At 28.1% G+C, this 14,324-nt stretch overlaps 2 protein-coding genes across 2 annotated transcripts; one reads left to right on the top strand and one right to left on the bottom strand.

The window, feature by feature from the left end:
* Positions 1-299: 299 nt before the first annotated feature.
* LOC145847416 (WD repeat domain phosphoinositide-interacting protein 1-like) lies at positions 300-1,517 on the bottom strand. Its single transcript, XM_082953594.1, has 2 exons — positions 996-1,517; positions 300-926 (listed from the first exon to the last, which is right to left on the bottom strand). The coding sequence occupies exons 1-2, from the start codon at positions 1,515-1,517 to the stop codon at positions 300-302; spliced, it is 1,149 nt and encodes a 382-aa protein (XP_082809720.1).
* Positions 1,518-7,482: 5,965 nt separating this feature from the next.
* LOC145847415 (vesicular inhibitory amino acid transporter-like) lies at positions 7,483-11,865 on the top strand. The gene is given in 7 exon segments (XM_082953593.1): positions 7,483-7,570; positions 8,586-8,725; positions 9,039-9,197; positions 10,001-10,176; positions 10,443-10,618; positions 10,796-11,340; positions 11,443-11,865. Coding segments are annotated over 7 exon segments (1,707 nt in total).
* The last annotated feature ends 2,459 nt before the right edge of the window (positions 11,866-14,324 follow it).

Raw genomic sequence — 14,324 nt, 5'->3', positions numbered from 1 at the left:
AGCTTATAGATTAGGTTGGTTACTTCTTAAATTTAGTCTTTTTACTAAAAATAAAATGCAAATTAATTTATTTTAGTCTTGCACAATTATTTAAGTTAGTTGCTTTGTGATCAACCTCTAAAGTTATTTAGGACGAGGTTGACAGTTGAACGTTAATCTTAATTCAATTCATTTAAAATTTTATCGTTTTTCAAACAATCTTTTGGCAGTTTAAAAATAGTTTTTAAGCAAACATTTTATTAAATAATCAATCAAAATTGAAAGCATTAAGCAAATGAAAAACTGCTACTCAGATAAAGTTAGGATTTGTTCTCTATTTGAGAAAACTTAATCTTATCTTCTTCCAAATCCAAGTAAGAAACGTTTCCGTTTTCACCCACTAGAACTAAGCAAATATTTTTGTCACAGCGTGCAAAGCGGCAAACTCTCTTAACACTTCTCTCCGTGCATTTGAAAGTTATAGCAGCACGCTCCTCGTTTAGCACGTCTGAAAGGTATTTTGGCAGAAAAGGTTTTATCATGTCGTTCACACGACTCGTGGCGTTCTTTACTGTCAAGTTGTTGCTCACCGCTTCAGAGACGGAAGACAAAACGTAGTTTCCCACAGTCTCCACGGTTTTTTGGACGAAAGAAAACTTCGACAAAGGACCGGTCACGAAGGTCAGCAAAACATATCCAGCAGTGTTTGTTGCGAGAGCTGACAAAGAATTTTCCAATTCACAATTGTTTTTGATCAGAAACAAATGAACAGTTTTGGTACTGCCAGTCACGGCTAAAAACTCAGATTTGTCGCAGAATGTCAGGCAGTCAATGCTGGCGCTGTTCATTGTTCCACGTCGAAAGTCTTTCAGTTTTTGCAACCTGGAACCGAAAACAGCCTTATCAGAGTGCCTAGTTCGGAGCAAGTGGCCAGAAGACTTCCCTCGCTGTTAAAGTCTATTATCTTTAAAGTGTTTTGATGAGCCTGGAACTTTTAGTTTCTTAATCTTTTCTACGTTGTAAAGAACCAGCATGCCTTTGTTCGTTGTCGCATAAGCGAGGTACGCGTTCTCTAAACTTGGGCTGATGCAGCATACAAATGCTTCGGTTGAGACGCTGTCAATCTTTTGCAGTCTTTCAAAGGTTTTGGAGTCGCAAACGTAGCCGTGATCCGTGAAAAACGTGAAGTATACAAGCTTGCTTATTTTAACTGAAACGACTTTTGAGTTAAACACATGTCTCTCCAGCTGTTTGTTTTTGCTGATGTCGTAGATGTACAAGCTTCGTTCTTTATCAGAAGTGACGTACGCTGATATTTTTCTGTTGAAACATTCAAAGATGGAAACGTTTTTCATCTTATCACTGTTTTCAAACTCCAGAAGTTTTTCTTTGAACGATATTTTGTAGACACGAAAGCCTGTGTTTTCAGTTTCAACGCACAGCCTACCAAATTTATCAAATTTAACAAACAACACTCGTTTGGAGACTTTTTCAGTTCTGTTTTCATCAGAACTACTAATAGCTTCTTCATTTTCCATTTTTTCGTTATCTACTTGAAAATTTAAACATTATCATACTCAACAAAAGCAAATATCCATATTAGATGCTTACATAACCTCATTAAATTGAAGTTGCTTAAATCAAAATTTTGTAAAATTGTAAGAAATAGAAGCCTAGAAACCTAGTTTTGTGTAGTATTTACAGTTAAAAAGTTTTTTCATACAAATTCAAGTTACAAAAAACGCTTTGAAAAATCATTAAGAGCTGTAATAATATTTTAATTGTAGTTATTTATTTTAATTCGCATTATAGAAAAAAAAACATTTATTATTCTATATATGGATAATTAAATTAATAACTATATTTATTATAAAATTTGTAAAGTGTAGTAGCTAGTTACAATTTGTTTTATGAAAATTTGTATTATGTTCTTTTAAAACAAAAAGTTATACAAGTAAAAATTCAAAGGTAATACATTACGACCAATCGCCACAACATAGTAAAAATAAAAAAACTAGTATAGTATATACGATGTCAAAGTGTTATAAAGCTATAATATTTACTAAGTTAGACGTACAAAGCTTAAGATTATTCTAAAAATTGGCTCAACAAAATACCTGTACTGAAAAACTATAAACAAATAAAGTTTTTAGATTTCTGCTAAATTAATAATAAACTGCATTTTGTGCTAAAAGCTGCTGATTAGTTTAACTCAGAAAGTCAAATTTTATACTGCTTATGGTAATACTTTGACAATTAACTACAATAGAAAACAAAGTTTTCTTGTAAAAAAAAAAACATAGACAATACTTTTGTATAGGAAATAAATATCAAATACTTTTAAGATTAAAACAAACTGGCTTTTTATTATGTTTTCAAATTGATTTTTTAATTTGTTCAGTTAATAAGAAAAGTGATCGTAAACTTTAAAAAATTACAAAAAAATTGTTAGTAACAAAAGTTCTTATAAGCTTTTTTTTTATAGTTTATAAAAAGTTTAAATTAGTTTAATAAGTACAGTCAGAAAGTATTTTGTAATAAAAAAAGTTCTTAGAGATTTAATTATCAAAATAAATATTTATATGATTTAAAGCGTGTAAAAACTTTTATAGAATTCTATTCCTGAAAACTTTTATTTTCATCTCAGGTAAAACTTTCGTTTGAAATATAAAACTTTTTAAATATAAGCATGTTATGAAATTTTTAAGACGATCGATTTAAAGATTATTAACAAGTCGTATGGTACTAGTAGATAATTTGGTCATTTTAGTTAACTTTGTATAATTTACTAACATCTAAAAATAGTTTAAACAATTATTTTATTGGTAAAAAATTAGCTTAAGTCTGTAGTGATGTTAAATAAAGTTAAAACAATGTAAGTTTCAAACATAAATCGTCATGCATGTTATGAATTTCTTTAAAGTTTGATTAAACCTATCTAATACATTTTTAAAATCTCAGTGCAACAGCTATAACTTTTTGAGATATCTGAATTAAGTACAAAATTAAAAACAAAAATAGGCTTTTAAAATCAGCTTAATACCTAATAAAATTGTCGTCATTTACGATAAACCAAAACAAAACTAGAGACAGTAAACTTTTATTCTACTCTAATAACAGTGATTAGATTTAAATTTGAGTTTTGTATTATACTTTGATATAACTTACGCTCTGTTTGATTATAGATCAAACTTTTTAAGGCTTTTAAGTTTAACAACCCATGTTTTAATACGTATGTTTAAACCAGTTTCAGATCAAGAGCATCAAAAGCTATTAGTTTTAAAAAACTGAATATTTTACTTCTATAAAATTATTTTTTGCTAAAATTCGGTCGTAAAGACCATAAGCAGTTGATTATAAAAGGCAGTATTAAAAAGCAGTACTAACTATTAATTGGTTATTAATTGAAATTATAAAAAATCACAATTTTTTCGTAATAAGATTTATTAAAATAGTTTGTTTAATTAAAAATATTCTACTTCAAAATTTGCTTGATTTTAAAGAATTAAAGTTTTTTAAAGACATATGTATAATTAATTTTCTAGTTTAATTATTGTAATAAATTTTTTTAAATTTGATAAGCAATCAAATAAAATTAAAATTGTCTGAAGTTAAATATTAACTATATACATATAATAGTTAAAACAGTAAAATTTAAATTTATACTTCAAAGTTCAGTTTTTGTAGTTTTGCAAATTTAAGTAAATAAAAGGGCATAAATATAACTTTTTTATTAATTAATGTAATTAAAGCATACCTAGAGCAAAAAACGACTTTAAAGAAATGTTTACTGCTACTAATAGTTTAGTGCTTAAGATAAGAAATTAAAAAAATTAGTGTTTGCTGATCATCACCAACTTTATAACTTAAACTTTTTATTTAGAGTAGAAAAATAAGAAGTAATAACATTTTTTTTCGTAAAAATATAATAATTTAACTTCGAAAAATTTACTTGGATACGATCTAAAAATTTACAAATAGAAAATTTATAATTTATTTGAAGCTATAATAAAAAATAATAGCATCTTAAAAACAATTTGAAAAATAATCTTTAGAAGTTTGGGAGTATAAATAATTGAATTATGTTTAAAAAGAATAAAATTTTATAGAAATGCATAAAGTTAATTTTTCTCCTTAATTTAAGTTTTTAAGTTTGTTTTAAAACTTTAGCATTAAAGAATTCTTCGTTTGAACTTAAAAAATGTGTAAAGTAGACAAGTTTTAGAAAAATGTTTTAGAAAATCAAACTAATAATTTGAAGTCATCTTAAAAAAATTAAAATAGTGTAAAAACAGTTCCTAAAATTGCTCAACTGAAAAAATATGTGTAGGTTTAAACAACAAGTGTTACAGTGATTTAAAAAAAACACAATCAATACTGTAAAGTATTAAGGTTAACTAACTTAAGTCATAAAATTTGAAAATGTTCGAATGTTCTTAAGTTTGTAAAAGCTAAACCAAAATATAAACGTATGAGAAAAACTTAAAATTTGAAACTAATTAGCTAAACTAGTCAAAGTTGTTTTAAGTAAGTTATTAGTAAGTTTATTAACGTATCTGTTTGTTGTTCTTTAGCAAATATCATAAAATAAAGAAAGCTGCGGTGCTTGTTAACTTTTTAATAAGAAAAAGTTTATATTAGTTAGAGAAGTAACAAAAAAAAAAAACTTATTTAAATGCAGTTTCCACTGACTTTCATTGTAAGTCTATAAGTAGGTGTGAGTATAAATACAACAACTGATTACGAACAAAAAAATATGCTTTCTTACAAAAAAGTTAGCTGGACAAACGCAGCTATGTTATTTTGAAGTTCTCATTGGAAAAATCAATAAAATTATTCAAAAAGACTAAAAATGACAATACTTTTTTTAAGCATGACAAGTAGAGTTACGTTTTGAGCCTTTTACTCTTAAATTTCTTTAAAATATATCATAAAATGTTAAAATAAATGAATTAAGGTGAAATTTATGAGAAATTTCCAAGATAAAAATAAAAAGTTTATAAAAATATTGTATATAAATATTTTTTTATTTAGTTTAATCTGTATTTTTTTAACAATATTATAAATTACTTTAATTACAAATAAATGATCGTTTTGTAGAATTTTAACTTTCTTTTACTTCAAAAAAGTTTTCATTTTTTCTGTACAATAAAATTGAAAGAATTTCTTTAAAAAAATTATAAGCTTTTTTAAAAAGTTCTGACTTTGTAATTGTTTATCGAAGAATATCAATAATACACCATGCTACTAAACTCAGCTGAACCAATATTTTAAGAATAAAGACTCTAAGCGAGTGTTTAAAAAGGAAGAATTTGAGCAAAATAATATGTAAAGTTTACGTTTTTATCTAGCCTAAATTAGTTATCTTTACTAGTTTGTTTGTAAGGTCTTTAATCTAAAAAATAAAATATTTTTTAGCTTATCAACAATATTACTAAAAATTTTACAAAATACAAGTATTGTAAAAAATATAAACAAAAATGTTAAAAAACTATCAAGTACATAAGTTTAAATTATGTTTTAAAATTGTATATTATTTATATATAATTTTGAAAAATATAACGAAATTAGTTTCGAAATTTTCATAATTTTACATAATTAACTACTTAAAATCTCGTTTTTTAATAAAATTTTTAAAAGTTTACTTTAATTACTATTGCTAAAATACTAAATTACCAAAAAAATAAAACATTCGTTTTCAAACATATGTTTACGTCTGAAATCTAAAATGTTTAGTGAGCTGACGTTGTACGTTGTAAGTCTAATTAAAGCACACGTTAACACGGGATAGAATTTAATCCATTCTGCCGTGCAAGGTAATGATCAATACAAACAAAAAACGTAAACAAATGTATGATACAGTTACTAAAAAAGTTTTTTGAAGTTGAGTTAAAAGTTTAGTTTTTACACATGAACCTAGAAACTATTTATTAGTATTTTAATTTAAAGAGAAAAATGTGTATTGTAAAAAAAGTAAATGGAGATTTCGAGTAATAAAAAGAACTTGGGCGTTATTTTCTAGTGTAGTGATTTCTAAGTGCTCAATGGGCTTTGAAATATTAAAACATAGTTTTAGTTTTAATTGCTTTTATTATCGTAAAAAAAGTGTCATGACAGGTTACTACTATTAATTAAGCTATTTTATAATGTGTTTATAAAATACTTCATTAACATAAAATTGGTGCTGATAGTATCGCTCTGAAGCATCTGCCATAAAAACTTGATATATAACTTTTTTTTTCTAGTAATTTGTTCTAAACGTTTATCTTAGATAAACAAAAAACATTTTCTAAAAATAAGCAACAACTTTATTATTGTATGTTAGTAAACCTAAAACTTTATTAAGTTGTGCTTACTTCAAAATTAGTTAGTTGATGTACATACTAACACTTGTAAGGAAAAAAGAAAATGTTTAATGTTACTAAAAGTAATATTTTAGTAAAAGTATATGTCTTTCGTATAAATTAAATACACAACAAATTTTCTAAAAACACTTGAAGTGTTCATGCCGTTTAGAAGAAAATTGGTAAAAACTTAAACTAGAAAAGGCAGTAGAAAAAAAATGTTTTTTTAGTTTATTATTTTGTACAAATATTAAATAAATTAAAATAAATTTATATACATTGTTAACTTTCTTTCTTAACGATTAAATTTAAATTTTATAATATTGGTTCATAAAAGTTAAGGTTTAAAACTTTTTTTCAAATTAGTTTGAACTAATTCTTAGTTTTTTAGTTTAAACAATTTATTTGAAAAGAAAACTAGGAATAATTTGTAGAATTTCAGCAAGTGTTAAACTAATGATTTTTTTAAGTAGCAAATTGACTTAGTTGTATATAGTTTACATGTATAGAAAGAAGTTTAGTATATATAAAAACTAAAGTTTCAGTATATTTTTTATTTGTTATCGTTTTTTTCCTGTAAATTTTACGCCAAGTTTAATATTGGAAGCGAGTCAAAAGACATTACTCTTTATTTAGATTGGTCTGAAAACTTTACTTCAAAACTTGTAGAATAATTTTTGTAGCTAGGTTATTTTACCCATATTTACAAAAAACTACAAAACCGGAAAATAAATTTAAAACTTAGTATTTTACTTCGCCTGATAAAAGTTTATACGGTAAAATAACTTTCTAAAGCTCAAAGAATAGGAAACAGTGGTAAACCTTGAAAAATCTTAGAATAAAGGTCAAAGAAGCTTAGATCTTTGTTGTTGGAAAAAATTAACATACAAGTAGTATTATATTTTGTTAAAACATTGATAGAGTGAATTAATATTTCATCAAATGCTTAATTCTGGATGTGTAATTTACATACAACAAATTTTATTTTCGAGTTTGAACTCTTAATTCATTCTATTGGCGCGTTGGTATTTTCTTTATCGCTAAGGTTAATTTTATTTGTGTTTTAAAACAAATGCGCGTTTGTGTGCGGAATGAATTATGCATGAGACATCATAAAAGTCGTATTAAAAGTTCTCAGATGATCAAACAAAACCTTGAAATGGCGGGTGATGGGAGGGGGGGGAAAGGTGACAATACACAGTTTATGCGTTGGTGCTTCCCTTTAACAATGATGCCGAACTTCAGTGGTTTGCTGACATTCGCTTGTAACACTGTGTGACATCTGCGACTCACGCAGAAAAGGAAAAACTTGCTTGCTTTGTTAACAGATCTGTTTCTGACTCGCACACTTTTGTGCTTTATTGGCGACAAATTGATGTTGATGCCCGACATGTAGTTAGAAAGTCAATAACTCATTACGGATGCTCATTTTCCAGTTGCAGTTCAAATTACCTGCGAAAGTTGCATAATTGAGAGAAGAATGCAAACTTCTCAAAGTTGAAAACTTCTCCAAGCCATTCAAAAAATGTTCATTTAGAATTTAATGAATTAAAAGGTGCTAATTCGAAACTGTTGTTTGTTTATCTAGTTTTAAGTTGTAATTTAGACCTATTAATTAAGTAGAAAATACTTTAAATAGTTTTTGAAACTCCATAGCTGATTGCTTAAAAAATTATTTTTTTTTAATAAAGCTTAAAACTTCAAACTGCTACTTTTCTGTTAAATAAATAGTTATTTTATACAAAGCGTTTTGTACTTATGATTAAATTAGACTTTCTATCATTAAACTTTTTACTTAATACGAAGTTTAAAAAATTATTTAGTTTTCGATTTTATATTTAAAAAGTAATTAGTCGATTTTGATTACATAATTGTAATTGGTTAAAAATTGTGTTAGACGCAAAAAATGTTTTGCAAATTTTTGATTTATATATTTTATTAAATTTTGGAAAAATATATTACTTAATATAGTAAAATAATAAATATATGATTTTTTAATTAAACCTTATTAAGTTTTTATTATACCGTGGCTCAAAAATATTTTTTAAAGTATTAATAAAAACATTTACTTTGTAAACTTAACTATGTTTTTTAATTAGTTTTTATTTATCCATTGCCTAAAAATGACAAATAAAAAAACACACCAAAAAAATTCAAAAAAATGTGCTATAAAAAGAGGTTTTGGTATTTACAAAAAAACTTAATATTGCAGTGATGTTAAACAACTTTAAAACTTGCTACAATCTTCTTCGAATCGGGAAGAAAGTGAGTGGCTGGTGCCTTCATCCACTTCATCTTCCAACTCCCTGCACAATGCTGCGAGGAACTCGGTGAAGGGTGAAGATCGAAAGTACCGCATTAGCTCCATGGACGCTGGGTGGAACGTCACCAACGCGATACAGGTTCGCATAAAAGAGGAAATATTTCTGAAGATGCTTTATAACTTTACTTAATTTTGCTTGTAATATTTGTTTTCGTTTTGTATTAAAAAGAAGTTAAAACAGAGGTATTAATCCTTAAATGCAAGAAAATGAAATTTAAACTAGTAAACTTTATTTTAATTTTATTTGTACGAGGACTTGTATAATTGTTTATTTTCGTTTAATATCACGTTAACTAGCATTGCAAAAAAAATTAGAATTTACGTTTTCAATGAAAAACCTCTGAGAAATTTTTTGATAAACAAACGGGTTTTTAAATTACTAACGTTATCAGGGTCTTTTTGTCATAGCGCTGCCCTACACCGTTCTTCACAGTGGCATTTCGAGTTTGATTCTCATGGCGGTGGTGGCTTGCGTCAGTTGTTACACGGGAAACATTCTCATCGACTGTCTCTACGAAGTTGACGCAGAATCGTATCAAACAAAAGAGTGTGTTTGTTGTACTGTTATAATAGCAAGTAGTTAGTAGATAATGCTGTAAATTTGAATTAACACATCAGACTTAAGTTTTGGAATGGAAAAAGTAATCTATAGGCTATATTTAAAAAAAATCAGAACAAAGTTCAGCCTTAGAATTAAATAAATTTGTTTTGATTTTTTAAACTATACTACTTAAAACCAATAACTCATAATAGGCTTGGTTAAATAAGTTTTTATAAGAAACCAATATTTCATTATTAATTATCACATAGTTTATATCACAGTATCACATTGAAATGTATGTATAGTATACAAACAAGTTAGAAAATATTTTTTTCAGTTGTTAAAATCAAACTACAAATTTTAACTAAAATTTATTGACAACAATTTTTTTTCAAAGTAAAATACTAAATAACAGTTATTACAAACAACCTTTAATTTTTTACTCTAAAATAAGCTTAAAAGAGTATAAATTTTAATAAAAACTCATACGTTTTAACAATAATATGTCATGTTTTAATCTATTTACAGTAGTTGCTTTTTAAAAAGTGATGTAAAAGATGTTTTTTAGGCAAACAGTTTTTAGCTTTAGTAAATAATGAAAAATTTTAAGTTTTGATAGTAGTCCAAACAAAAATATTGAGTTAAAAAAAAAGCTTTGTAAACTTTTTAACGTATTATTTTTTACATATTTGGATATAGTTTCAATAAGTTTTAACTGGGCATTTCAAACAAGTTTGAAAGTATTTAGATAAGTATTATGCAAAACAAATAGTTGCTTTGTTAACCTTTTTTGAAACAATTGTGAACAAATAGGTCCGAAACTCGTACGTGGACGTTGCGGTCGCATGTTGGGGCAAACGGGTTGGTACGTGGTCGGTGAACATGACGCAAATATGCGAGTTGATTTCCACCTGTGTGCTGTACGTCGTTGTTTCTGCCAACCTTCTCAGCAACAGCTTCCCCAGCACTACTGTAAAACAAACTGCCTGGTCAGTTTCGTTTGTTTTTTAAGCTTTAAAACTTACATTTTGTTTAATTTATTGCTTGAAAGTACAATAAAAACTAAAAATTTTATGTTTAATACTGTTTCTAATCGACTTTGATCGTTACACTAATATAAAAAAAACTGTTGCTTAGTTTTATATTTTAGTAATTACTATAAGCAGTACACTTAAGTAAAGTTATAAATATTTATTTAAACTTAGTTTAGATTTAACGTTTACAGCTTCAAATTAACTTAAAATAATCTCCTCAGGTCGGTCATCGTGGCAAGCATTTTGTGCTTGTGCATATTCATACAGGACTTGAGAGCAGTGAGCAAATTGAGCATGGGGTGCACAGTGGTTCATCTGCTGGTCATCGTTTTTATTGTAGTGTACTGCTTTTCCAAGGCCAACAAATGGGCTTGGGATAAGGTATAGGAAAATTCATGTATTTATATAAAATGAAACGCCAAATCATAATGTTTATTATTTTCTATTTACTTTAAATTTAAAACTTATAAACGAAATCATAAAAAACTAATAAAAACAATAAATGTAACTTAACTAAATATTGAAAGATTATATAAAACTTAACCAGCTGACTGTGGGGCTGACCAACCACGAGTTTCGGTTTCCACGGGAGCCATCGTGTTCAGCTACACCTCCCAAATATTCCTCCCATCACTGGAAGAAAACATGACGGACCGCAGGAACTTCCGCAAGATGCTCTCGTGGTCCTACGTTTCCTCCGGATTCGTCAAGGTCGTTCTGTCGTTGGTTTGCTTCCTGACGTGGGCGGGTCAGACCAAGGAGGTGGTGACCGACAACCTGCCACCTAGTGTCAGACCCTTAATAAACTGCTTGCTGGCTGTAAAGGCCCTGCTTTCGTACCCCCTTCCCTACTTCGTCGCCATGGAGCTGATAGAGGACTGGATATGCGCCTGCTTCGATGGCAGCTCAAAGTATTTGAAGAGTAGCAAAAAGAGCTCGGACGAGGATTACGAGACGATATCGATCAGGACTCTGAAGGATTTGGAATGCGAAAAAGCGAAAGTGAGTTTGGTGGACGAAGAGCACGTTGTTTTGGACACGCAAGCGCACAGTGAGAAAAAATATGTTGAGCCTAACAAAGTAGAACATGAGCTGAAAAAATCCAAAATGCTTGATAAAGTGAGTTTTTGAATGTTGAATGAGTACGTAAGACTTACTATACAGTTTGGTGACGTTGTTTACTAAATCTATTTAAGTATTTATAAATTTAAATATTTTTAGATTACCAACTCATCAAACAAGAAAATCAAATCAATCCACAACTACCTAAAAGACTACCAAGCCCTGTCCTTGGTGCTCCGAAGCGTTTTCGTCATTCTGACACTCGTCATAGCCATATACCTCCCCTACTTCGCCCTTCTGATGGCTTTCACCGGAAGCTTGGCCGGAGTGCCGCTGTCGATAATCCTGCCATGCATCTTTCACTTGCAGCTGAAGTGGGCGAGCATGACTTGGTTGGAGCGGTCGACGGACGTTTTCATTTTCGTCATGGGCCTGGCCTGCACGTTTTCCGGGCTGTACATGTCGGCGTTCGACCTCGACTCCGCCTCGAAAAACGTTTGGATCAACCCGCAGAAAATGGGCGAGTTGAGCGGGAACATGACAGACGCGCTCACAAGCACTGCTTCCAGCATTGTTGTATGATAAACTAAGTTAAATTAAATAGCGGGAATCTGTTACGCTCACAGCTTAATAAACACTTGTAAGTTCTAGTTTTAAGTTTTTATACTAATGGCTTGAAAATTTTCTATTTTTAAAAGTTGACTTTTATAATGGTTTCTATTGCTGTTGCTAAATCAACTATGTAGTTACGTCAATTTTATATGTTTATAACGTTGGGACGTTTAGTCGAGCTTAATTAACTTTGCTTTTAAAAAGATAAAAAAAACTATTGAAAAGTTTTTGGCAAAATAAAATTTATCTTTTTATAATGCTTTTGAAGTTTAGTTTTATTTTGTATAGTATTTGATTGGTTTAAAGCAGGGGTCGGCAAACTGCGGCCCGCGGGCCAAATGCGGCCCCCGGAGAGAAAATCTGCGGCCCGCGAGCACGTTTATTTTTTGAATGGAATGCGGCCCGCGGAAGAAAAATTTGTGGCCCGCGAGCATGTAAATGTGGCCCGCTGAGCAAAAAAAAATATTTTAAGTTAAACTTGTTTTGGTTTTTTGTTTAATTTTATTAATTTCGTTTTAAGTCCCTGTTTAACATTTTTAAAAATTTAAAAAACTTTACAGTATCAGCTTAAAAATGTAAAAAAGACAGATTAGCATTCCACCAGGTTTTTTTCAGTTTCATCATAACTTTGTTCTTACAACAGCAAATTTAGGTATTTTTTACATGTTTTTTAAAACTAAATTTCTTTTATAGATGTTTTATTATTAAAAGTCATATTTGAGAATGCGCAAAAACATTTAAAATAACATATTAGTAAAAAAAAAAGGTTTATTTTATTTTGATTTTTACAAATTTTAATTTTTTTATAATTTCTTAGCACTTTAAATTAATTCTTATGCACACAAATGTACAAAGATGCTTATATTTTAATCGGAATACTGACAATTCCACTAGGATCATTTTCCACCCGATTAAATCCCACCCGCGCACAATTCCCACTCGAAATATTTTTATTTTTCTTTATTTATTCCTTTACTTTCTAGTATTTTTTGTTTTATTTTTATTTATTATTAATATTTGTTTTACTATCACTCTTACCCCTAACCCTTGGTTGGTAAGCAGTTCTCGGATTGATTTGATAGGGTGGGAAATGATCGCGGGTTGGAAATGAGCGGTTCCCATTTTCAACCACGTTTTATTTATTTCTTAGATTAGATTAATTTTAGTTAATTCATTATTTTCTAAAATTATTGTTTATACATGTAGTATCTAGGTGTGTAAAAAACACATTTGAAACAATACATTATTTAAATTAAATATTTTTTGATAGGACTACATTTTCATTTTTCAAACAATGTTTTTTCGACAAACTAAGTTAGTTTTTATGCACTAATATACACAGTTACTGTTTTTTTGAACTACCTATTCAATACAAACTAAATTTAGGGATGGTAAATTTATTAAGTTTGTATATTTTTAATCAAAATAGTTCAATTTCAAGCAAATAAACAACTAAACATTGTCACGCACTTAAACTATGACTATCTGTAGATTTAAAATCTAAAGTCATTTTAGTCATTTTTCAGTTTTTGGTTTGAATAAATATTTGTATACAAAAATATTAGGCTAGTTTTTGGTCATTTAGGCAGGCTTTTTTGCTTTATAAGTGGCAAATTAAATTTATGATGTATGTTTTGTTCAATATACAGTATTGGTTTGAATTATATTATATGTTAAACTTTAAGTCTTGCAACTGATATATTTTGAAATATTATTTATATAATTGTATACATATAGGTGTGAACAATTAGTGTTGCTAAAAAACTTGAGTCCCTGAGAAGCTTGGAGTTTGAATATTTATGCTCAAAAATTCTGGAAAAACATTGAATTTGAGAATTTGTCAAAAAAAAACTGGAATTTTAAACAATTTTTACGTTTAAAGTAATGAAATTTCGTTTGACACAAAAAATTTACTACATAGTAAAGACAGTTTTTTTTATTACATGTAATTTAGTTCTATACCAAAAAAAGGAGCAGAAAAATATACTTTTGAAAACTTTATGGAAGTGCATTGCATCTTTGCTTTTAAAACGCCTTTACCTATTGTTGTGCATTGGAAGTAAACCTAGAAACTTTTCTAAAAAGTCAAAGTCAGTAAAAACACCTCTAATAAAAACTCTAATATGAGCAATATTTGCTGTGGCAGTTCTCTCACCTTAACAGATTGATTAAAATTCTAATTTGATTTATGCTGCTTTATAATCTTTAAAGATTTACTAAACACCACTTCTTGTTTTCATTGAAGAAATAAATAAAAATATTTTACTAACGCCAACAAAAATTCTTAAAAAAATTTTTTAATCTGAACTGTAATTTCTTTTTAGTAATTATTTTTGCTACTTTATAGCTTACCTTAACAGTTTTTTCTGATCAGTCTTTAGTTACTGAATATAATCATTTACTTTGTTGAAACTGACTATAGCTATTTG

This window comes from Thalia democratica, unplaced genomic scaffold, assembly GCF_965202585.1.
Source record: "Thalia democratica unplaced genomic scaffold, ktThaDemo2.hap1.1 HAP1_SCAFFOLD_911, whole genome shotgun sequence".
NCBI classification, from domain to species: Eukaryota; Metazoa; Chordata; class Thaliacea; order Salpida; family Salpidae; genus Thalia; species Thalia democratica.
Note: the sequence above shows the minus strand (reverse complement) of the source record. Positions and strands in the feature narration are given on the sequence as shown.